The sequence below is a fragment of the Aplidium turbinatum genome, chromosome 15, assembly GCF_918807975.1.
Source record: "Aplidium turbinatum chromosome 15, kaAplTurb1.1, whole genome shotgun sequence".
Taxonomy (NCBI): domain Eukaryota; kingdom Metazoa; phylum Chordata; class Ascidiacea; order Aplousobranchia; family Polyclinidae; genus Aplidium; species Aplidium turbinatum.
The window spans coordinates 21,067,501-21,093,087 of record NC_137486.1 but is presented as its reverse complement, the minus strand read 5'-3'; the positions used below and the strand labels follow the sequence as shown (position 1 = coordinate 21,093,087).

Here is a 25,587-nt window from a genome sequence, read left to right as displayed (position 1 = left end):
AAAGGGCAGTTTTGCGTCTTCAAGTATTTCAGTGACGACGCGACAACCTCATCCTCCGATGATTCCGACTCTGACTAGTTCTTTATCCAACAGACTTTGTGTTGCTCGCAGTATCCTAATTGTGACGAAAATATGTGAGTGTATACGTAAATCGAGGCAATCTTCTCGCAGAGAGCTTTTGATTTGTTACCGGTACCTGATTGAGCAATTAACGTTATTTCATGATAATTCAACGTCGCTAGATGTCGAATTAATGTAAAACAAACGTAAATTTCTTATTGGGCATTGTTGTTACGCATTATAACCCACCGGCAAAATTAAATCGATTTGTGCTGACTCGAACGTTGAACCAACCCAAAATTAACTTACTTCCTCCCCCCCGTGACTTATTTAACGTGAATTACGTAACAGCGTGCGTATCGCGTTGCTCGCTTTATCGCTACTTTTGGTATTATTACATCACAACAAATCAAACAGTGCGGTCGTGATAGACTATTCGAATATTTTTTTTCTCTTCTCGTTTTACATGTTTTGGTACAATTTTTTCGGTACAAATAAATTGTTTTGGTACAAATAAATTGTTTTGGTACAAATAAACGTTCACAGCAATTGCCGAGGCAATTTCAACTTTTGACGTTTGACCTCGTCAACGTTTTTGCGAAGTAAAAATATCCTAATTTCGAAGACTGTGTGAGTGCTCACAGCAAGTAAAATAGTCCGAGGTGAGGTCTTGGTGCGATGTTTCTGCTGATTAAACTCACGCTGCGAGTAAATCAAACAGGAAGAAATTTTGAACAATTTTTGTCCGAATTAAATGCTTATTTTGCGACGGCATTTTTATTGCCGTAGCAGAATGGCCATTATGACGTTTGCGGCGGCATTTACCACGGCAATTGCCGTGTGCCGCCGCTAATTTCGAGGACTGAGTATTAGTGAGCCAATATGCACCACTGTTCAAAGACTCTGCAAGTATGATACCTGAAATCGTTAAATTTTACTCAATTCAGAATACCTATGATTTTAGTCCAAAGATAAACGTTTCTTTCAAAATTTGTCGTTTATTAAATGGGCACAGACAGGCCCAGACTTAGGGGGGGCAGATGGTGAAGTTGCCCCGGGCCTCCCGACATAGAAACATGTGATTTTGTATTATTATTGTCTCTCTGCCTTTGAAGTTTCTGCAAAATGCCTCCTTTTTCTTTCAAGGTTAATTTTTAGTTACAAGGTGTGGTGACTAAGCTTGGCATAAAGGCATTGGTGTGGGTGACTTTCAAGTTACCTTGTAAAGTTTTTCGCACCGACGGCGCAAAAAAATTTATTGTATGGGGGGCCCCCAATCTAAAAGTGCCCTGGGTTCTCCATCAGTTAAACTTGCCCTTGGACATAGTAACCTAATAGTTTTTCGCGCCAAAAGGGCTAAAAAAAAATTTTGTATGGGGGGTCCCCAATCTAAAAATGCCATGGGCCCCCCATCAGCTAAACCCGGCCCTGGGCACAGATGAAGTAGTGGAAGATTCCTGCACTTCCGCAGTCACAAAGGTGTTTTGCAACTTTCAAGACATGTAGAAAAATGGAAGTACTGTAGATTAATTCTTACATAAAACTAAGGTTTATAGCCTATCAAAAAAATCTCTATGTAATATTTTAACACATTTTGCAGAGCAACGTCTATTGTTTTAAAATAAATGCATTTGAAAATGTAGTATATTGTTAATGCCATAAATGAAGGGTTGGAAAAAGCAAGTAACAAAGAGCTAGTTTTTTGTGTGGTGGTGATGTTGGATGTGGTCAAAGCATGCCTATATTTGATGCTACTTGGAGTGAAGGATGCGCTGCATGGTATCTGCATCATTGTACAGTTGGACAGGAAGATTGAAATTCTGAACGCAGAGCAACGACGCAGGTTTGAAGAGTCTGTTGCTGCAAGAGAGAGGACTTCTCAAGGAAGGCGGCATGCTACCTTCGCATCCAGTGAGTTTACACTTTCGACCATATGTTATTATGGTAAATTTTTGATCACAAAATTAAGGTTTTATAATCTTCTTAAAAATGATATATAATATTTCAACCATAGGCGCCGACTTTTCAAAAAACCTTGGGGGGCGAGAAAGGTGATGACGTCATAACGAGAACGCTATTTTACTCAAATTAAAATAGCTTTTGATTAAGCTTACTGTCTTGTTTATATTGACACCTAGATCGCAAACCGAATTTATTAGAATCGCTGCTTGAAACGATTAGTTTTACTTTTACGCATGCAGTATGCCTAGTCGCAAAAATTTTGATATTGTTAGCTCATAATTGGAACAGTTGGAAAACAAGCCGATTCATTTCCTTTTCGTGCGAGTGAATAACGATCAAGACAGTGAAGCTATCGAAATAAAACGCAAAAAAATCATAATCTCAAGCGGAGTGGAAACCCGCTATCAGTTTTATTACCTCGTTTCGCTCGTTTTGCTAATTACTTACCTTCAAAGCGTTAACAACGGCGAAGTGTTTTCTCTTTTGTTTTTTATCGAAAGTCTTAATAAGTTAGTCTTTTATCGAATGACCGTATATACTCGAGATGTTAGCAAGTGATTTTTACCTCAAAGATAGGTTGGTTCAACTTATACACGGGACAAGCTGTTGTCTCCAGCTCTGCAGTTTACAAAATGAACGCATTTTTGCTGCAGAAAAATCATTGCCGACGTAGATTACGGAGTAAAAGGCCGAAGTAAAAGTTTTGAATACCTGTATTGGCAGTGGTTCAAACTTAATTTTCATATTCAATGATTTCTTGTCAATTCTAAACTTTATGCACTTGTTGAGCATTGAGCAATATATGCAAAGCTCACGAGACAAAACAGCAGAAAGAGCTGTTTGAAAAGATCAATTTTTTTATTATGGTGTGTAGGATATACAGTAATTGTTCTTATTACGTAGTTCATTCCATGATCGTTGAAGTCGATGTCTAACCTTAGCGACCGCATAAAACAATGATGTCAGGTTGGCTAGGTGATAATAGCGGTAAGAGACGACGTTAATGCAGGCAATATCTGCGACCAAGACCATAAAACACCTTTTCTTTTATCGGTTTTCGATTTAATTCTCACACATTGTGAACAAAAAAATGCCTTCTGTTAAATCATAATTGATCTCACAGCGGGAAGACCTCGTTGAAAATAGCGTGTCTAATTTAGCTGGTTTACTTGATATTGCCCTGAATAGTTACGTGACTATTCCAGCAGCATAAGTTACTCTAAGATCTACTTTGATATGTCCTCCAAGTATGTTAATGCCAATACTTAGATGAACCATCGAATGGTAGTGTCGGAAGCTATTCGACTTATACACTGGAGAAAGAAATATCACCGATTTTCAGCTCAAAAGTAGGGGTTCGACCTATACTCGAGTACTATAGGCTACTACACGGTAGCGCAGGAGTGTATATTGATGAGTGTATGGCAATGAATGAGATGTATATATTTTCACAATATTTACATCAATACAGTGTATATTGAAGCAAAACACGGATGACAGTTTTGAAAAATGCATTTTTTCTTTAAGCTGTATTCACGTAATTGTTCGTTGCGTCGATGTTTCAACTCGATAAAGTTTACTAAAATCGATTTCATATTTGAAGTCACCAAAAATCCAACGGACGTTTGGATAACTCGTGAAATAAGAATAAACATGCAACCTCGCATTTGCTTTTTCGCTACCACGCGTTTTGACTTTGAAGTTGCTCCTCACGCGCGGGAAGATAAGCAGTGTGTGACTGTGAGCGTGTCTGCCGTGCGCATCTCCATAGTAATTCACGTTCCAGAGAAAGCCATGTGATCAGCTGCTGTTTTGCGGGCGAGAGCAACGTAGGCTGTTTTTCGCTTTCGGCATTCTTTAAGTCCGATTAAATGATCAAAATCTCTTTCGTATAGTATTTTATCTTTGAAACACCACTTGTAATTTAGCGATTTTTGTTGCCCCTCAATCATAAATTCACGGGGGGCGCCGCCCCCCGGAAGTCGGCGCGTATGATTTCAACACAGTTGGGTTCCTACTGGGTGAAGCGATGAACACTGAAGTCTGCAAGGTACTCGCACTTAAAAGACAGTTTCCTGTTGATGTTATTCACTCTCGGAATAGGTGATTAATGACACAACCTACTTCCCTGGATCACATATGTTACCTAAAACTGTGTGTAATAGTACTTTTCTAAGCATTCCTTGAATTAGCTAGAGCTTTGTTAAATTCTTTACAGGTAGAAAGAAGGTGCGCAAAGACCGACCAAGGATGCTCGTGCAAGTTATTAAGACAGCTGCGTTGAATGCACTGATATGGCTGGCCATCTGGATGTTCACAGAATTAGTGATTCCTGGTTTGCATTTTCTAAATATGGTAAGTATGAGTTATTTAAGTTCCATTCACTCGGTCGTTTTGTGAATCCGGAAATAAAGTTTTTATAGGCAGCATATGTTTGCAGTTTTGCCACAAGGCTTTCATAGTTGTAGCTATAGTTTTGTGACAAGATTTCATAGTTCTAGCTGCCTGCTACAACTATGAAATCTGGTTTATGTTTTTTGTTTTCTGTCAATGACCGATTTTTTTAACAAAATGTCTGAAAAAAGTATAGTCAATTCGGTCAAAATGTCCGAAAAAATATACTCAATTCGGTCAAAAAGGAAATACTTTCGTCAGAAAAACTGACCGAAATAAATAAAAAATTACCGATTTTTTTCAAGTCATTTCGGACAAATGACTGAAAAGTCTCAGCGAAAAAAAAAAACAGGCTGCATGTTGCAGTGATGCACATTTGCACAGGCCACCTCCCTTTAGGTTGTTAATTTGTTGCGAACATCTGGCAATGAAGGTGGACATGAAAGTTTGGTTCCTTGTCAACACCCTTTAACCGCTAGATATAAGTTTGATTACGAGCAGAAAGCATTGTTTTCAGCAGATCAATTGTACAGCCGATAATATTTTATTAAATAAATTATTGAAGATAATATCAAGTGCATTTCCCTTTTTGAATCGCATTGCACATTTCATTGATTGTTTTTGCGTTGCAGACCGTTTTCTCCTGGTGGTTTCCATATAATCACTCAGAAGGTGACCAAAGAAGAAGCTTACAGACTGTGTGGGAATGGGTTGAGTGGACGATGCATAATCTTTTTACATCGTTTTTTGTGATACCTGTTTTTGTGATCAGCAGAGCTGTCTCGACGTTTTGGTTCTCTGACGTAGCTGAAAGTGTGTACAGGTTGTTCTATGGGCGGCCTAAAACTTTCGCTTCACTTAGCTTAGGAATTGCGGACATGTCTTACAATGTTCTTGTGGAAAGTATTTTTCTTCTCCAAGCGCAAGTTGCCCGTCACCTTGTGCCGAAACCCTTCGGTGATGTGCTCTATTGCATTCATATGAGCTTGCTCTATGCTCTTTACACTTTCGAGTACAAATGGTTTTACATGGGTCTTGACTTGCCGAAGCGTTTGCAGCTGGTCGACAACAACTGGCCTTACTTTTGTGGCTTTGGTTTACCTCTCTTTCTGGCCGTCCATGCCATCCCAAGTAATTATTCATATTTTGTGGGTGCGTGTATCTTTTCCATTTTATTTCCGTTCATGATCGTCAGCGGAACGCGAGCGTCAGCGCCTACTGACAACTCCTCTGTACCAAGTTTGCGAATATTTAAACCCACGATTTTTGTGAGTAATTTCTTCAGCTCCGCCTTGCGGCTGGCAGGTTGAAGCATCTGTGAGGAACTCCCACTTGACGTCATCATATCTGATTACGTACAAGGCCGTTTAACTTTTAATGTTTTTATTTTCTAAACCTTGTAGTTACTGAAGAACAAACCTCCCCCACTTACTTTATGAGATGTCGGAATATATCTTTGTTTAAATTTTAGCTTTGAAATTTAAGCTTTTGTCCGATGTTAACCTTTTTTAAATTATGTTTGGAAATTTTTTTCCAAGATAATGTCACAAGAATCAGCCTGTATGACTACCTGACAAAATGCTCTGCTTTTCCCTTAATCATCAACAAACTTATGCAACTAAATTAAATTTTTGTTGATGCTTACATCAGTTCCTAGTTAAAAATTTTCCTTTTTTATATTGATTCAGCGTCTTCAGAATGTTAAATCAATGCAAAAAGGAGAATTTTTCTCCGTGGGCATGGCCAGCACATGATGATTTCCATGATATGACGTTGTGGTATGATTTGGTACTCCATAAAGTTTTGATTCTACATGTTGTTGATATTGCACAAGAAGCCATTAGGTTGATATCTTTACCATCGCTTTAGAGTCCTTTGACGTTAAGACAATGTAAAAACGGCAAGTTTACAAATTGGCCCTGCATTGAAACATTTGTTACCGGTACGTCAAAGTTGTGTTTATAATTTTAACGCAACGGAAAGTACATTTTCTTTGAAATAAATGACTTTAATATTACTGGATCGCAAAAGGATGGAATTGTCTTGTTGCTACTTTCAGCTTACAAAATCCGTTTCTTTGTTGGTTTAATTAACCTATCGAGGCGTTGAATTGATGCAAAAGAGCGGATTCGGCTAGCTGAGAGTGCTAAGTTATAGTAAGTCGTTTCGAGGTTACCAAATGCTGTGCTAACATTGTCGATTTATCAAGCCAAAGGTTAAATGAACCCCGGATATTAATTTCTTTGTGGTTTTTAAGTCAGGTATTATGTACAGTTTAAAATTATAAGCATTTTAGAGTTTGAAGTGCCGTTGTGATTGTGCATCAGCACTACGTTGATTTCTGCTACCACTGTTTGTGTCTGTTCAAATATCCATGTCGCCATTCTTTTCACCTAAATAAGCTTGCATTGTAGTTAACCTTCAGAACGCAATTTGAATGTTCTCCAATGGCGTGTTACCATATTTGAATACCATATTATACGTGATATTTTACGCACCAATCACTTGTCTTGATTGGTGTGACGTCATAGTACTTTTCCAGCATGTAAAATTGGGCCTTTTCACATTGGTTCACCATCTTTAGACGTTGAATCAATAAAAGAATTAATTCTGCTTGCTGGGATAGTGTGGCAACTGGACACTGTTAGTTTGTGAATGTAGTAACTAACCAGGCCAGGGGCATGCAGATGCAGCTGTTAAATAAGTTGCATCTGTTGACACAACCAAGCCGCCGTCGTGCTGTGGTATTTTCGAAGTTTTTTTGGCAATAAATTTGGACTGAGTTGTTGATTTCAATGTAGCTGCAATGGTGGGATGGTGTTTCTAGTAACACACTCCAGCGTGTGAGATTGACTGCATTCGTGTTCATTGTGCTTGAATTGAGGGTGTCCGTTGTGTGTTACTGTAAGCTTGGTTGCAAATTCAGCAGATTTATCAGCAAGACTGTAGCGCAAGTTACTATTGTGTGTTTTATGAGCGTGCTTTTCGTATCAAAGGTTTTAACTTCGCCAAAAGACTAGCCGTTAAGAGTGTGGGCGTTTAGCATGACAAACACAGCTGCAATACCAAGTCCGTGTATAAAACGCCATCACAATCAAAAGTTTGTTTTTGTCACTGGCGAGATGGAATGAATGAGTGGTGAATGGCATCTGATTAGTCCAGGCAACACTTGAGTAGCGTGCGTTCGGTGAATAAGCTTGAGTGGCCTGCAAGTTGTGTGTCATGTGCGGTAGAAACAATCAAGCTTGCTCGAATGTTCTTTAATTTAAAACAAGGATTGTTACTTGATATTTGGGTTGTGGCATCATCTAGTTATATTTTTCCATCGACATTTGTTTGTCCAAAAATGTGCAATGAGCTGGCTTGGTGTTTTATTCTGTTATTTGTTCTTGCATCGATTCTACTTTATTACATGCAACATATTTGTAGACTAGTTTTATTGAATGTTATTCAAGTTTATTAGAACAAAGTGATGGGCGGGGGGCGCTTAAGCGTCAGACTTGTAGTAGGCTTATTACTAAGCAGTGTTGTACGTTGACGCGTACAACACTGTTACTAAGTTATTTCGTTTCGACTAATAGCTGACGCAGTAAATTTTTATCGGAGTCTGAATGAAATACTACGATACGATAATTTACTTTTATAAGTGACAAAATGTAGGCCTGTATCGTGTACAGTAATTGCATTAGTATTGCTACAGTATTGGTCGAGTAAGCTTTACTTGAATTACGTTTTTGGTCAGATAGCCAGGGACATTAAATTGAACCACACTGACCTGCAGTAGCCATATGTTTTTGATAAAAAAATAGATTCGCCTACTTTTGTTGCCAAGTGGTTAATTCGCCATGAACTTGTTTTTACAAGCTCAATTGAAACAATCTGGCAAAGATACTGCTTGACAAGAAACGAATAAAATTATTAACTGTATTCTTCTTGAAGCAATTCTGAGCTAAACTGCTTCATATATTGACCAACCCAGCGCATTTTTACTTTATGACGCCTTTTGCATAGATTCTTTTGAATTATTTTGAGCGCATAAAGCCAAATTTTTTGTTACTGTGAAAAAACAAATTTTGACAAATCGTCTACTAAACAGGCGAAAAAGCTCATGACCATAGTTTATTCCCTAAAACATTTTTATTTGTCTGCTTGATACACCTAAGAACCATTCCGTGATGTTCCATGTGAGGCCGCTGGCGAAATTTTTTTTTCCACGAGATTTCTGTCTCATTGATTCTAGTCACTCTAAAAGTAAGATTTTCCGAAAGTGTTTGAGAGATTGGTTGATTCAGATTGCGAAATAACTATTTGCCAATGAAATTCTGCAATGACAATAAAATAGGGGAGACTCAGGTAAGTTGGCCCAATAGGCAAGTTGGCCCACTCTAAATAATTTTTTAATTACAATAGTTATTGTTATGTATCGTACACATACTGAGAAAGTGCTGTTGAAACTACCTTATCACCAGGTTGGGAGGCTCTAGTAAGCAGAATAAACATGTGAGCACGATTTTTGTATGAAAAATTATGATTTTTGAAATTTTTGGATTTTAGAATTTTTTAGATGTCGAGTGAGTTTTTTCTTACTGTATTAGAAAGATTATTATTTAGTGAATGCAGCGCTAGTGTGGTTATCAAGACTCACTTTGACGGTGAAACCGTTGCCAGAAGCTCGATAGTTTGACATAAATTTAAGTTTTTACAATATGGTTGCCATTCAGGGAAGTTGGCCCATTTGGTGGGTGGGTACGTTGGCCACCATGGCCAACTTGCCTTCATGAGGTATTATATAGAATGATAATAATTGACTAATTAATACGATGACTTATTTTTTTTGCAAGATTGAAGTAGCCTATCATCAAGTATCCAAAGTAAGTAAATCGCGGCTTTAGCCTACATCGGCATTAAACGATCAATAACAATAATACACTTCCTAACATCGTTTTTATGCCACAAATTGCGACAACGTATTCCTAACCCATATGGTAATAATAGAAAATAGTAAGTGATCAAGAAAACCAATCGCGGAAATGTGTATCAACCACTTCTCAAGCGACGGTCTAAAACGTACCTCGTTTAGGAGATACATTAAAAAATGTTCCGATATTGGTACCCATGCAAAAAGGGGGTTTGTAGCCTATTGCAAACAAGGTCCTACCTATCAGTATCGTTAAGGTCACCAGATCGTTAGGAATAAAGGCATGCCGTTCCAACTACAGTACATGCTGTTTGATACAACCTTTGTTATTTTCGAAAGCTTATTTGGTGTAAGATACTGATGTAAAAAAAGTTTACTGAGGTAAAATACAGCATTATAGCCTAATAGTAGTTTATATTATAAACCATACATGAATGCATAGATAGAATAAATTATGTACGGTATGTATGCCTCTATAAAACCAAGAAATAATTAGAAAGAAAATAAAATTGGAGAGAAAGAGAACTTTTCCACTGTTTAATATACCGTAAATGGACATGTTGCCCACGTGGCCAACTTACCTTTCATGGTGGGCCAAATTACCCGCACAGGAAGGCAAGATGGTCCATTTTATTTTTTTCGGAAAACTTGAAAAATTATATACCTAAGAATGTCTGTTTGATGCAAGAATATGTCCACTTCTAGAGTGATGAATTCTCTACTCTTCAATAGCATTCGCTTTAACATATGTTTTGTTATTAGCTCACAAATTCAATTTTTCATTTTGCTGGGCCAACTTACCCGAGTCTCCCCTATAAGCTTTCCCTAACCCTACTTTTTTTGAAAAGCTCTTGTGCATCGCAAAAATTAATTTAAAAAAAAAAAAAAAATTGACTTCGACGGGCGTCGAACCCGCGTTTTCACGATCACGGTTTTAATACAAACTTTTACCAAAATATGTAAATGAGACAGAAACCTCGTGGGAAAAAAAATTTCGCAGGCCGCTGACGGCTTTGGCTTAAACAAGACTAACAGATGTTGTCACGCAATAACAACCCTTGGTAACGTTCTCACCATGCATTCCGGCCCGAATCTTTATTCTCTGACTGACAAAGCCTTTCTTGGAGCTGTCCACTTTGTAAACGAAATGGGGCACTGGTTTGAGTTTCGGGGTGTGCGCTTAAGCAACGATTTTAAAGGATAGTCCACCTTTTAGTGGCATAGAGTGATTTATAGGAAATAACACTTCAATAAAAGAGACCTTACACTCCCAATCTCGATGACAGGGCCTACGAAAGGGGGATACGGCGTACCCTTGAGGGCCCAGGCCTGTGGTTGTTGAGGGGCCCGAAATTGTGATTTTATTGTTTACGCGAAAAAATGTTTGGTTAAAACCATCCTAAACGACTAAATTCAAGCATAAATGTTGATACCGGTATTCGTTAGTCTTCTGGGGCCCGTAATGTAGCAAAAGGGCCCAGAAAGAAATTAGGTGTCTAAAGTAGTGACTTAATGCCTTACGTGCAAACATGTTCTGTTACAAGCACCCTAAATTAAATCACAAAAGTTGGTTATTCTGTCCTGGGGGGAGGGACATAGTGTAGCAAAAGTAGGGTTGAGAAAAACCCGGGATTTTTTTCAAAAATTCCAAACCGCTAGTTTTTCTTAATGCCCGGTACGGGTGTTTTTGGGCTTTTTTAAAAACTATTTGAAACAGGGGGAAAACTTGGTTTTGAATCTTTATCCTCGGACTGACAAAGCCGTGATAGGCTATTCCTGGTTGTTTCGCATAGGTCTACTTGTAGAGGCTCTTGAAGCAAGGCCGGTTACGGAGATTGGCAGAGTGAAATTTCCGATTGTTGAAGTCTTGTTACCTGGGAATTATTACATCCATTAGGTGCCACTGAATGGAGAGCAGTCCTTAATTGCTCAAGCGCACACCCCGAAAGTCGAACCAGCACCACTTGATCTTGAAGCTTCTTCGTTCACGAAGTCACGCGCTAACCAACTGAGCTATCGGGGCGACTTAAATCTTACATTATTCAGATGCGTGGGATAGAATTTAATCTAGGTTAGGCCAATGCCATTCTCTGTTGTTACAAACTTGTATTTTATGATGCTCAGTCTTATCCGGCAGCAGTGCAGGGTAGGCCGATACCCGGTCATTAGGTCGACTCATTTTAGGGTTAGTTAACTAACCTTAACCTAACGTCTTGTCGACCAAACGACCGGCTACGGGGTAGGCCTATATCATATGAGGAAAATGACATATTTATCCTGTTTTATATTACGTTCAGTATTATTGTGCAGAGCCTATTAAAATTAAAGAATAGTTTTATTGCAGCTTGATACTATTATTGCGCACAAATGTCCAATTCTGCAGTAAAATGTTGTATGGTGTGCAATACGCCTAAGCAAACATCACACGTTTTGCCCAAGACAAAGGGGGCCCGGAATGACTCTTCGTACCCCTAGTGAAAATTTCTCAGAGGCCCTGGTTAGTGGCATCTACAAGTAGGCCTACCGCATGCGAAACTGCCAGGATAAAACTTCCTTGGAAAGTCAATTATTTGCTATTGGTTGCAACCATTGCAGCTGAAAAATGGTCACGAAGTAGTCAAAAAGGTCTTTGATTGATGAAATAAATTTCAACAACCGGCCGACAGGCTGCACTTTTGGACTCGGAAACTTAAAAAAACCACGTGCGTCTTTGCCAGTGCGTTTATCTCAGAAGTGTCTTGATTTGTTGCTCGAGGACCTCATTGGTGAGAGCCCTGGAACGGCAATCGTAAGGGCGCCGGTTCGACGCCGCTCAAGAGCATGCGGCTGTGTCTTTGGCAGGGCACTTAAAGACATGCCTGAAGGTGGACACGAAGATTGGCTTCCTTGCCTTCTCGTTCATTTAATCTAAATCTTCAACCACCGGATGTAAGCCTGGATACGACAAACAAAAAAACATTGGAAGTTACGGTACCGAGCTCAAATTAGGTACCTCCTCTCATTTCCGTCAGATTCTTTTAATCAAATTTAGCATACGTACGTATAGAAGCTGATGCGCTGAGGCTACCTCTGACTGGAACAAAGAATCCAGGGGGAGGACTAAGATCGACACAAACACAAGTTTGCTGCTTTAGTTCTTGGTGCTCGAACATAACGAGAATCGGTTACCACGATTACACTGGACCAAGTGTTTCAAACAGAGATAAAATTTACAATTGTCTAAGTATCGTAACAACAACGTTCAAATTAATTGTTTTGAAATTCTTGATTTAACAGAATCAATACCTTCTTGTAGGGCTAAGTGGGGCGTGTTGTCACAATTTTTACAAACCAGCATACATCTCGTTCTGTGCCAATGGTATCGAGATGCTAGATAGTGCAATTGAAAGAGGTATCATTCGACTTCTTTTAGCTACAGCTAAAGTTTTTCTAGATTATTTCGTTTTTACACAAATGCATGTTTAATGCAAGTAAATGGGCTGTGACAACACGCCCTACCCCGGGGCGTGTTGTCACAAAATTTCTGCACATGTTTTATGATTAAAATATGACAAAAACCAATAAAAAATGGTTTTAATACAGGCTGAACGAATAAAAAAATATGCGAAATGCAAAGAAATTAATTTACAACATAGGCCTATTGGTAAAAAGTTTATGCGCATTGTCAAAAGCAATAAAAATGTCATCTTGAGAATTATGTGTCACTATCGAATAGGCCTATATGTGTGTATTATTTATCTAATATATATTTTTTTCTTCTAAAAAAGCGTTGTATTTTAACAAATACGCATATTACCTCGTTGTATAAGCAAAAATATTTTTTTATGTTTCCTAACATCAAAAATGCACACCATGGGGCGTGTAGTCACAGCTGTGACAACACGCCCCGTGGTATGAAATCACGTGGTTTTAACAACCATGTGTACATTTCTACTTGCATGTCTTATCTGTTTGGTATGATGAAAAGAGCAGGTTCAAAGCAAACGAATGGTATTTTTCCTGATCAGTTATGATCATACCTTAGTTTGCCAGACCATTTTTTACTTTAGTTATAAAACCTGATTTTGCCCAAAATTCAATGGCACTCCTCATAATTTCTGCTGTGGTGACAAATTTATTAACCTTCACTGCTTGTACGAAAGAGAACTGAAAACTATGTCTTCCATTGAAAACTCGTAGTTATACGCTTGGGTTATCACATGGAAATCGTGCTGTGACAACACGCCCCACTTTGCCCTACGACACAAAAACAATTGTTAGTTTGGCGTCAATCCAAAAAAATACATCAAAAGACGTTTAAATCAACTTGAAGTAAGAGATCGTCCCAGTGTAAACAAGGAACACAAAATCGTTCTTACACCAAATCAAGCGAGCGTTTATTATTTGAACCAAAACAAGCAACAGTCACATAGATACCTACAAAACTAGACAGCGATGACCTGTACGCTTGAGAAGCAGTCTCTTTGCAATTGATTGAAACGTGTTTCAACTAGTTTGTGTCCTTATTACACAAAGCTGTATAGCGAAATACAAAGTTCTGTTCATATTCAAATGCCATTCCTTTGCTCTCTGAAACGTAAAATAAAGATCAAAAGCACTTAATAATACGATTGCGGGTGTTGTAATGTTATATTTATACAAAGCAAAGGGGTATGCGAAGAAGCTGACATCACTGGAGAAAAACAAGTACCTTATTGCAACCAACTCCAGTGATTTACTGATAAGATTGTGTAGAGAGAACTGCATAATCATAGATAAGTATAAGAGCAATATAAAGTCAGTTTAAAACCACCGATTATATTTCTAACCGCTGTCTCCAGACGCGCAACTTGAGTTTGATGTAAGCATCTGTAATCGAGCAAGACACTTCCTTCACAGAGCTCGTTGAAGTAGTCAAACTACATTTCATCTTGTATTGATATCTTCAAGCCAAGAGTGGATACTTGAATCTTCCTAACTCAACAACTGTTGTAGTTGAGTGTCGCATCTTACAAGCAGCACATGCTCAGCGATTGCGGCGACAAAAAGAATCTCTCGCCAACAATGAACTCCTCCTCCGACAATATGACCTTGCACCCCAGACAGTAATTTTATCTGCAGACGTTGAATCAATGCAAAAAAAGGTTGATTTTCTGTCTGGGATAATTAAATGAGGTTTATATGTAACGACCCCACAAACCAAACCTTTACTGTTGTGGTCACGTGATCAATGACGTCGGCGGCGGTCTGGGCTTGACGAGTTGCTCCGTGACCTGGAAATAAGTTATATTGGAATTGCCTCGTTGAAAAAAACATGTGTTAAATTAACTACACGTGTATGCTTGTACATGGAATGTAAGGTTGTGAGGTAGAATAATAATGCGTGTTTTCATATAGCGCTGTATCCATTGCAGAATGCGTTATTCCTCAGCGATTTCCAAAGCAGACAGTGTCAGTGCAGTCATATAGAGACGCAACTGAGTGCATTATTATCCGAACCCATTCCACTGCTGAGCGCCAAGAAGGATTAAGACTCATTGCCATTTTTAAAAAGTCTTTGGTATGACCCGACAGGGTATCAAACCCATGTTGATGACATACAGCCAGGGCCGTTGAAAGGATAATTTGGGCCCGGTACCAATGAAATTGTCGGGCTTCGAATCAATATACTTTTAAGAAAAGTGCATTATATCCCAAAGCATTTGAGGTGGTTTCTTTACCTTTCTGGGCCCCTTTGAAAGGTTACGGGCCCCCAACCTCATCATTCTGGGTCCTGGTCCAAAAGTACCTCTTGGACCCCCTATCAACGGTGATGCATACAGGTCTGAATTTGCACACGATGAGCTGGATGACAATTGTATAGTGATTGGTGGATATGGCCACATCAAGTCAGTTTATATTCAAGTCAAAAACTTGACGGGAAATTTAGAGTGGGGATCATTTCAAAGTATTCAATCATTTCTATGCTGTAAAATCAGTTATTTTCGTTACTTGAGAAGGGCTAACTTGAGTATGGCCGAAAACGTTCGTAGTTTATAGTTTTATGTTCACTCTAATGTATGATGTTAAATGCCGTGTGGTTGCTTGGTTTTATCTGTCTATGGTTAAAGAAAGTCACCTCTCTACCAAAATTGCATTTCTAGGCAATACAAGTCAACCGAGGAGGAGAATTCAAAGAAACTTAAAAGCAATTCAAGTTTTAAAACTCATAAAATCTCTCACCTTCTGTGTCTTTTGTGGCTGGAAGATTTGTCTTCCGAGGACGATGAAGAATAAGTCCGTTTGCGCCTTGGACTCCTGGATTAAAACAACGCTGAAGTGAGAAATCCATTGCATTGCCAAATATACGAAGATCAAATTCCCCTTTTATACAAAATGAGTAAACACTTAATTGTAGACTTTCACCATTTACATGCCTCTCAAACAAATTAGGCTACGGTACTTTATTGAATGAAAAACTACATGCCACAAAGTCAGCAAATCTTTAAATTAACAAGCACCCGCAGTTCGCAACAGTGGTGGATGTGTGCGGTCACAAACACAGACGACCTACCTTGACCGGGAACGAGATGACGAACTCCTGCTGCGGGATCTGCCACGAAACAAACACAATTATGACGTCATCACACAACTCAACTTATAAAATAAGAAATTAAACTTCTGGGTTGCTTGGAAAACAATACTAAAAGAAGTTTTTCAAAAAGTAACTGAGAAAATAGTCAGTGGAACATGAAGTTAAATCCCGCGAATTTAAAGTTAGTGAGTGAAGTTGTATATGTTTAATTGTTTATGTATGTTATTATATATTATAATGATAAAATAGCTTGGTTAATGAAAGCAAAATTCAATTTAAAAATGTTAAGTTAAAAAAAAAACATTTCCAAGAATCTTGTGGTAGTTGAAACACAAACACTTTCAAAGTGTTACATTTTTGCAGAAGAAAATTCCTTCAACAATTTCCACCTGGGTGGAGGTTGAAGTTTAATAAAAGCAACTGCACCTCGATTTTGATTTGTCATCATCATCATCATTGTCAGATGCGCTGAGATCATACTTAGATGGGTCCACATCCTCCTGCAATAAATCAAGAAGATGCTTTAGACGAAGTTTATCGACAGAGATATAAGAAGAACTTGTCAATATTACATGTGGGAAATGTGCAGGCCATCTGCCAGGTGTGGCATAACTGCTTGATAATGTGAGAGAGGCATCTGGTTATGCTTATGTGCCAAACAATTGCGTTATTCTAAAGTATGTGTAAATATTGGTCAAATTCTTTGTTAAGAATAAGCACAGATAATGTTGGAATCTTTTTAAAAAAAAGCTTTGCAAATTTTATTGCGGAATTAACCATCTTAGTCTGTAATGCGTAGTTTTCTTACATCATCGTCATCATCATCCAAGTCGTATTTTGAAAGATCTCCATCTTCATCACTGTCCTCATCATCATCTTGAGCGTCATCATCACTTTCAACTTGGGGAGTATCTTCTTTCTTTTTAGCCCAAGCTTGATTTCCATTTTGGCTTTTTCTCCTTTTCAGCCTCCCATACTGATCATACTCATCATCTGAGTCCTGCTAACATTACAACTAATCATGAAACTACAGTAAACCGTAAACAGATTAAATTATTGTGGACACTGCATAAATAATTATCCATGGTAGTTGGCTTCAGCTTGAAATTGTAGAAGACATTGTCTGCTTTGCACAGCACTGAGAGCAATGTATGTCTGCGATGGAGAAAGCATTATATAAAAACAAACAATCAAACATTATAAGATACAGGATGAGTTTAAAAAAATAAAATCAAGAATAGATTGAACCTAATTTCAATATAAAAGCAACCTTTCCAGCAAAAGAACTATTACCTCTCGTTGTTTGTATTCAACATTCTGCCTTTCGTTAAAGCCACCTCCAAATCCTGTACGTTCTTCTTGAACCCCTATCTTAGGCGTATTGCACATGTTACAATCGGATCTACGGGCCCAGTTCACATTGCCACACCTGGAGACAACACAAAAGTGAGTTTGAAGTAAAAATTTAGACACAATGATTTCTACTTTTTTCAACATATTTAACCATAAAATAGTTATAAAAAAACTATGCCAAACTTAGGATGTTTAAATGTGTTACCGCGCAGTTTTATATACTAAAATGAGGATAATCTTATGTTCAACCGTAAACTCTTAATGATGAATTTAAAAGCCATTGGCCAAAGACTGTAAAAAATGTTAAAAACAACACTAATTTCCTAAATAAACTTACGTTTTGCAAATCCAATCATCAGCACTAAATAAGCCATGACTTTTTTCGGCAGCAACTTTACCAATTTGCACACCACCTCGTTTAATCTTCTTCACACCGGGCTGTTTCTTTTCACCACAACGATTGCATTCAACACGCCGCGCAAAGTTAAGGTTGTTGCATCTTGAAGTATTAAAGTGTTTGTAAAATCCTTTATTTCACTCTTTCTTGTGCTATGCCATGCCACAGTTTTCAAATGTCCATTCTGATACAGCAAATCAAAAACTTGTAGTTCTAATTTTATTAGGCTAAGTAATATCAGAAAGAATTACACAAAATTGATGAAATTAAATCTGAATTGTTTATCACAAAAGTTTGACTTTACCAGCACCATACATCATTTTTGATGTATGGTGCACCATACATACATCTTTACCAGCACCATACACCATCACCATATGCAATATTTTGCGACGCAGGAGATTTTGTTTTAATTTTGACATATCTCATTTAATTATTAATTTTTATAACCTAGCTGAAAAAGTGCAAGTAATAGCTGCACATACAAAAATCCAGGATATCAATATTCACCACACATGAAGTACTGTATACCAGAATGTCACTGAAATAAGAAACATACCAACATATTATAAGGGTTTAAATTTAGTCGAAGGTTACAAAATTAAACCAACAAGCCATAACACTATAAAAGCAAAATACTATACCCAGCACAAGTCCAATCTCCCTCATTGAATGGCAACCCTCCACTGCCTCCTCGACCTCTACTTGACTTGGACATGGTCTGAAGGTTTTTGCAGCACACAAAGTGAAATGAACTAACAGTCTACAAGTTGATATCTGTCACATAGAGATAATATGGTTTCACATATTCCATAATATGTTCCATTTCATTATAAATGTATATTTTAGTGATAACTGTCATTTTTATGAAAATTATATCATATGATTCAAATTTCCTTTTTCAGCTTTAGGTTACCTACAAATTGAGTGGTGCATATGAAAAATCTTGTAGAGAGGCATACGTTTTTTTGTGAAGTTGTGTTTTGCAAGTATTTTATGGCTATTCTCTCTGAAGAAATTGATCATCTGACAATACTGCTTTTGCAGTAATTAAAGACCTCAGTTGTAAAACTACTTAATTTAATATTTTGTGAAAATTGAATTATCAATTTTGACCATCATATTTTGACCATTTGACATGCATTGACCATCATATTATGAAAATCAATGCATGTCCCCGTGCAAAATTTGATAAACGCTTAATTTCGCTACAATATACGCTGGTCAGGGTATGGGATGGAAAACGTTTTTTCTTCCATTCCATCTCAGAAATCTCTTCCATCTTCACATTTTGTGATCTCCGCATTGAATATGCCACAAATAAACCTAAAAACCATAGGCATGGTATGAGATGGAATTTAAGCTAAAATTTAAGCTAAAAATTTAACAGCAGTATTTTCCTAAGGATTACGTACCGTTTGAATTATTGTTTGAATGTACCGTTCGAATTATTTCAGCAAGCAAAATAATATTTTGCATGTCTTGATAAAGCATTAGAAAGTTAATAATGCAGGCCTCGAAATTCACGGCGGACATGGCGGTCATGTCCGCCGTCACAGCATGTGATGTCCGCGGGAAGTACCATCTAGATCGGTCATATTTGTCCGCCGAGAAATAGCACATGAACTAGCGATACAAATCATCATTGCATAGCACGAACAATTGTTGCGAGGATATAATTTCCCGCGCGGCGCGCATCTAGAAAATGTGAATACTGTATCCCTTAGCTTCCATTCAAGCAGGAAAACTTTCGATTTTTACGTTGTTTCAACGATTGATGACATTGAATTAGCGTAACAAAGATAGGCTAAATTCTTCGCTAAGAATCGATGGGAGTACCGCTACTTCTACACTAATCAGCGCAACTTAGTTCAAGTTTTACGTCACAATGTCCGGCTTTGATCTCCGAGTATTATTGATAAGGCAAGGTTGGTTACAAAATTAGATTCCGGTTATACGAGTAATCTATTGCAGCAAGATGCAACAAATTTGTTAAGTTTTGGTATTACAGCAAGAAAGAAACGGCCCAGGGAAAATTCACTTTCGCTCACATAACACGCAAAAATAAACTTAGCAAAAAATAGAAGCGTTAGTGTAGAAGTTTTCCGACTAGTGCCAAGAGCATTGTGACGCAAGAATCCACACGACCTCGCAGGTGGAAGTTAATCAGTTATGTGACGTATTGACCAGCTACACGGCGCTTTGACTGTTCAAGCGCACATCGTTGCTCTGATGAAAGCTTTTCAGAGTGACTTCACTGAAATTTTAAAAAGCTTTCTAAACCGTAGCTACAGTTCTCAAATGGTGAAGAATTATGAAGATAAAGTGATTAAGCACAACGATCGACGCTGAACTGGTGTGTCCGCCGTGAGACTTAATTTGTCCGCCGAGATAGCTGCTCAGACCGGACACGTTTGTCCGCCGTCAACAAAAACGAATTTCGAGGCCTGTAATGGAATTGGGATGGAATGATGGAAGATTAATATTCATCCCATCATCAAGATCTTTCATTCTTTTCCATCCTTGACATTTTCCATCCCAAAATCTGTCTTCCATTCCATCCCATTCCCTGACGCTGGTGTTTTGATAGAAATAAAAGATTAAACAACGTTGAAAGAATTTTATCTTGCTTTATCTCAAAAGTCGTATTTTGGACAAGTAATTCTGCAACTCAGGTTTTCAATATGTTGCTATCAATATGTATATATGTTTTCTTATGTTGATCTCACAACAAACTGAGTGACTGACTCAGGCTGGCCAGTTTTTGCAGCATAAGAAAAGATCAGCCTACAGCCCTACACCCTTTGTTTTTAGAAAAAAATATTTCAGGTCAAACCTAGGCTACATAATAATTGAAAAAACTAAAAATTTTCATAACCAATTCAAACTTGAAGAATAATTATGTTCATTGATTCATTGTAAAGTACAATATTTCCGATTTTTGCTCTCCAACTTGCAACTCCTTTTTAATTAGTCCTTTGCTAAATCATGTTGCCAAGTAAAATAATTATTTCTAAACAACATGACATAAAATGCATAATTTTTCAGGTTTGTTTCTCGGCAGCCGATTTGTAGCAAGAACAAACTGCGATAGACACCGTGTTTCGCCCATGAGGCTAAGCTCGTCAGTATCGCACCGTATTCTTGCCACATCACAACTTTTCGCCGTACTAGTGAGTGCTCAGCCTTGTGCTGATAGCCGGGAAGAACGCCCCTTTCTTCACAATTTTTCAGGTTTTTATCAAGGTAATCTTTTCATTTCAATTTGAAATGATGTAACGTTCAAATTTTATCACATAAAAACTAAGAAAAAAACATTGAAAGCGATTTGCCAACTTTCAACGCCTGCAAGGACGTCAGTGACTGAGTGACACCATGCGACTGCGTCTTTAAAGACTGTTCCGAAGGCTTATTTGCCTTAAGCGCGGAGTCAGACCAGCTTGTCAGCTCAAGGAAACATTTATTGTTGTGCTTACGCCTGACTTAATTTTTTATTAGATCCTTTACCTGCGAAAACGGCGCCTTCTCAGAGGAAAGGCAACACCATTTAGTTTTCTTTCAGTTTTAGCTCTATGTTAGATGCCGTAGGCCTACTGCCGTAGGGATGGCTGGGACTAAATACAGCAGAACTCGGTTAATCCGGATTCGATTTGACCGGCGATTCCATCCGGATTAGGCGAAGGTCCGGATTAACCGATTACGGTTCTATCAAGCCTGACGTTACCTAGATAGAAGGGTGTCGGTAAAAATCACCGAAATTGAACGCATTAGTGTGGTCATCTGCCAATTCCGTAACGCGTGATCACCACATTAGCAACCCAGTGATAGAGTTCTTTTGAAATGCAGTAGACCTACGCATGTAAAATGAATGTGTTTGTAGACTCTGCGTCTAACGCAAGAACACACTGGCAAAAGTTACATCTTCAGACATGCGTGTCGGAATAATCTGTAGTCACTCAAAACTTTTGAAAACAGTTACCGAAGACGAGTTTCTATGGAAAACTTACAAAAAATCGGGCAAATCCGGATAAAGCGATAGAGAAAGCGCAACTTTTGTCCAGATAAGGCGAAGATCCGGAGTAAATAATCCGGATAATCCAAAGCTGTTTCTCAAGAAAAAGATTACAAATCATTTGTACTTCCAGTTTTATCCGGATTCGGCAAAGATCCGGATTAACCGAGTTCTACTGTTATAAGTTCAATAATTTGGTGTTTGGTAAAAATTTACTTTAATCCGAGTTTGGTAGAGAAAATAAAAAGTAAACAAGTTGGTGATGATCTGGAGTCTGCCAAAACAGTAGCCCACAGGGAGACTTATTCGACAAGCTCCCTGAACGCAGCAAGTGTCTTTCGACAGCCTTGAGGGACACTTATTTCAGAGTTTAAAAATGCATCAGGGGTCGCATGTTTGAGAAACTTGGTGTAGGCTATAGCCTATTTGCAAGCTTAGACATCATAGTGTTTTGTTGAATTCCTTTTCCCCCTAAAGCTATTTTCTGGATCCGGCTCTGACTGCGGCTTTCACTGCAATGGAGTCCTGCGTCATCAGCTTTTAGATTGGTTACGACAGCCCATTGCTCAGGAGTGTGAATGAATTGAAGATACATTCGAGAAGAAACCAAACAATTTTTGCGTCGCTCATCACGTTTCGCATGCTGAGGCAGTGGCGTGCACATAGCAGGTCCAACAAGTAGGTTTAGAGGAGGGAGGGGATTTCAACAAAATACAATGATGTGCACTGTGCATTGCAAGGTATTACTGTGTATTTGCAAGGTCGACATTAATCCGACCTTGCAAATACACCGTGAATAAAGTTATTTTTCTGTATTTTAGGTGAGATGATCGCCTTTGTCACAGGAGGTACTTTTGGACCTGAAACCTTTCCAGCAGGCAAAAAATTGAAAAAACTTGCATAGATTTTTGACATTGTGTGTTCACACCCAATTCATTATATTTTGGATCCATTATATTCACACAATAATCTGCTCTGTCTATTATGTAGCTACTATACAAACTACATGAAAAGGGGAAGGCTTACGCTCTGCAGTGGGCTCTCACAGGCTGAAAATGATGATACAAACAAAGTGTACATCAACTAACCTGCCTCTTTTGTTGATGATTTTATTGGTGATTCTACTCCCGAGGTGTTTCTCACAAGTGTCTTGTTTTGGAAGGCCCGTGATGCCATTGGTGCCGGGCCCAAATTAACCTATGAACGGCCCTGTGCTGAGATCAAGCGTCGATGCAACAGCCTACTCTCTTTTCACGTGTTGCTTTAAACGTCTTTTTAACAAACAGATTGAACAAATTTGATTTTATAAAAAAAGGTTTTATTTACATTGATTAATGCAAATAATACAAATTGGCAGCAACGTCGGCCACAATCGCCAAGCAATCCCCCATTGATCTAGCGGGGGCTGTTTGCTAAGGAGCTCAAAGGATCGCTTCATGTTCAGAGAACATCTTGTCAAAGAAACCAAAAGCGAGGAATACCACATTTGCTAAAACAAACACTTTTCCAACATTCCCATATGTTGAATTCATCCACAAGCAAAAGATGTTGGAAAATAAGTTGGGAGCAATACACAAGATTTGGGTAGTTCTTCGGAGCTGTAGCTAGTCATCATCCCATTGGAATGTGCATGTCATGATTCTCAAAACTTCAAACTGAATCCCGTTCCATGCTTGCTGATTCCATGTTTCGGGGCGGTCAGTTGGAAACCAAGCTTTTCTTCTTCAATCTGTCAAAACAAAAATGAACATCACAAATACTTGAAGAAATGAGCAAAAAAAAGTTACGTAATGATCAAACCACATCTTCAAACGACGAAATCAAGCTCATGTAGCAATGAACAGTAGCGGTAACAGGAGTCCAGGGGGCACATGTAGACCAGGGATGATTTTAAGGCCCCGAACCTTTTCCAGGGATAATGAAAACAGGAAGAAATCAGCGCGTAATTCTTTGGTACAGGGCCGAAAATTTTTATCAACCGCCATTGCACTGATAAAGTGATGTCATAATATGCTGAATCATTGCAAAAAATATTTAAGTAGTTTGCAAAAGTAGCAAGTTGCCACATCAAGGCAATTGCTTTTATCGACAAGTTCAAAAATTTCTTTACAACATGCGCAAATTCACTCACCAACAATTTGTTATACCCCATGGCTCCTTCTGGGGCTTTGGGGGTTCCCCCAGCCGAGCCAACAACCCGTTTATTCTTAGCTTGCTCGCTCTTGGCCGGCCATGTTGGAAACATTGAGGGTTCGACAGGTTTGGGGGTTTCCAGGAACCAGTCATGGGAAAGGGCGGCCATGGATGTCACCCGACGCTCTGGACAGTAAGTGAGGAACCTGAAGAAGTTGGTGTTGAAACGTTAATTCTGTCCAGTAGAAATCCACCAGAGCACTCCAGGGATGGTTTCATGCCCTTATAGCTACACTGCTACACGCAAAGAAATTAAGCATTGTATTGTCACATAATCACTTCATAAATAAAATAGCGCACAACCTCATCAGTGATAACACCGGAATATGTGATCACCAGTATGTGAGCAACCAACCTGTTCAGCAGATCAAAGCCTTTTTCGGAAATGTCAGTGGCTCCAAATCTCTTGCGCAAAGTGTTGTAAGGGTACTCGGTGAAAGTTGTCTTCTTCACAATCGGTAACTCGTTGTAGCCGGGCCAGATCTTCTCGCTGGGGGTACCCAACTCCTGGGGAGGTGACAAAGTGTTTAGAAAAAGCAGAACCCTCATTTCAATATAACAAATTTAACCAATGGGTGATGCAGAATTCCATTTGTTTGAACTACAGAAATGAGCTTTATGTCAAGTAACTCATGAGACGAAAGGAGGCTCATAATAGGCAACATTACATCACCAAATGGAGATAAAACTGATAGAAAGTGTATTTTGTGTCACATCCACTATCGACTGACAGGGCAGGTAAAAGGAAAACGATTCTCAGGGGTACGTGGGCTCGACACCCTGTTAGCTCATGCTGAAGTCTTTGCAAACACACCATTTCATGTTTTCATTGCTACGCAATGAGCACGCCAAAAGAGATCGAAAAGATAAAACAAAGTTAAATTAAATAAAACAGTTGGTGGTGGGTTGAGGTTTAAGATCATCACTTCACATACAAGTCAACATGACAGCATACCTTGAATATTAAGTTCAATTGCATAATCTCTGATTTGCCGGGAAAGAGCGGTTTCTTGCTTAGGAGCTCTGCGAATATACAGCCCACGCTCCAATTGTCAACAGCAATGGAATATTCCTGAAACGCAAATGGAAACACTTATGAAAAGTGACAACACACCATCTATACAAATGCAACTTAACTTAACCCAACAGCTTAACTCTAATTAAAATAGTACGTGGTTAGGGTAAAATAGACAAGATTTCGATAGTCATTAAAATTAGTGGAAAACTGTTTTATCACACGTTAATCAGTCTGTTACCTTTGCGCCGAGCAATAACTCAGGAGAACGATACCAGAGAGTGACCACGATAGGGGTGTAAGGCTTCAGGGGGGAACCATACTCACGAGCAAGACCAAAATCGCCTAAAACAACAACAATGTTAGAAATGTAACGACGCAGTAGCAATGAAAAACCAAAAGTTGCCACGATGGCGCGACGAACCAAAAGGAATTTCAATGCGGATTCGAACTCGTTACCGTTGATCACAGGCTTCGGTAGCGCAATAATTCTTAAGTTATCAATGTTATGAGGAACTGTCTAACAAACACATTCAATGGCAGGACTTCAATGGCTGCATGACAATGAAACATGAGTTTGTGGGCACGGGTCCTATTTGGGCACCTCTGATAAGGAATGATGGAAAACGTTAGGTTTGGAATTAGGTTGAAGTGAAGAATATGGCCCTCACCTATTTTAAGAATGCCTCTGTGACTGAGAAGCAGGTTGGATGTCTTCAAATCTCTGTGG

At 38.7% G+C, this 25,587-nt stretch overlaps 3 protein-coding genes across 4 annotated transcripts in view; 1 reads left to right on the top strand and 2 right to left on the bottom strand.

Annotated features, from left to right (window-relative positions):
* Positions 1-1,679: 1,679 nt before the first annotated feature.
* Positions 1,680-7,844, top strand: LOC145784291 (etoposide-induced protein 2.4 homolog). The gene is made up of 3 exons (XM_082596082.1): positions 1,680-1,971; positions 4,241-4,377; positions 5,049-7,844. The coding sequence occupies exons 1-3, from the start codon at positions 1,776-1,778 to the stop codon at positions 5,724-5,726; spliced, it is 1,011 nt and encodes a 336-aa protein (XP_082452208.1). The 5' UTR covers positions 1,680-1,775; the 3' UTR covers positions 5,727-7,844.
* A 4,557-nt stretch (positions 7,845-12,401) lies between these two features.
* Positions 12,402-18,416, bottom strand: LOC145784362 (uncharacterized). Of its 2 annotated transcripts, none has more exons than XM_082596166.1 (9): positions 18,282-18,416; positions 17,578-17,739; positions 17,181-17,316; positions 16,696-16,890; positions 16,314-16,387; positions 15,867-15,905; positions 15,536-15,610; positions 14,519-14,586; positions 12,402-13,903 (listed from the first exon to the last, which is right to left on the bottom strand). In XM_082596166.1, exons 1-8 carry the CDS (start codon positions 18,353-18,355, stop codon positions 14,541-14,543), a joined length of 801 nt encoding a protein of 266 aa, XP_082452292.1. In that variant the 5' UTR covers positions 18,356-18,416; the 3' UTR covers positions 12,402-13,903; positions 14,519-14,540. The 2 variants fall into 2 exon arrangements, with proteins under 2 accessions (XP_082452292.1, XP_082452293.1); XM_082596167.1 differs by having other exon boundaries at positions 16,696-16,887.
* A 4,535-nt stretch (positions 18,417-22,951) lies between these two features.
* LOC145784593 (uncharacterized) overlaps positions 22,952-25,587 on the bottom strand; it is a 22,429-nt gene continuing 19,793 nt past the window's right edge. The window contains exons 15-20 of the mRNA XM_082596449.1: positions 25,529-25,587; positions 25,099-25,202; positions 24,798-24,914; positions 24,198-24,349; positions 23,781-23,988; positions 22,952-23,378 (exon numbers count right to left, since the gene is read on the bottom strand). The exon at positions 25,529-25,587 is cut by the window's right edge and continues 67 nt beyond it. Of these exons, the coding sequence (XP_082452575.1) occupies positions 23,292-23,378; positions 23,781-23,988; positions 24,198-24,349; positions 24,798-24,914; positions 25,099-25,202; positions 25,529-25,587 (727 nt within the window). The 3' untranslated portion in view covers positions 22,952-23,291. The remainder of the gene's footprint in view (positions 23,379-23,780; positions 23,989-24,197; positions 24,350-24,797; positions 24,915-25,098; positions 25,203-25,528) is intronic.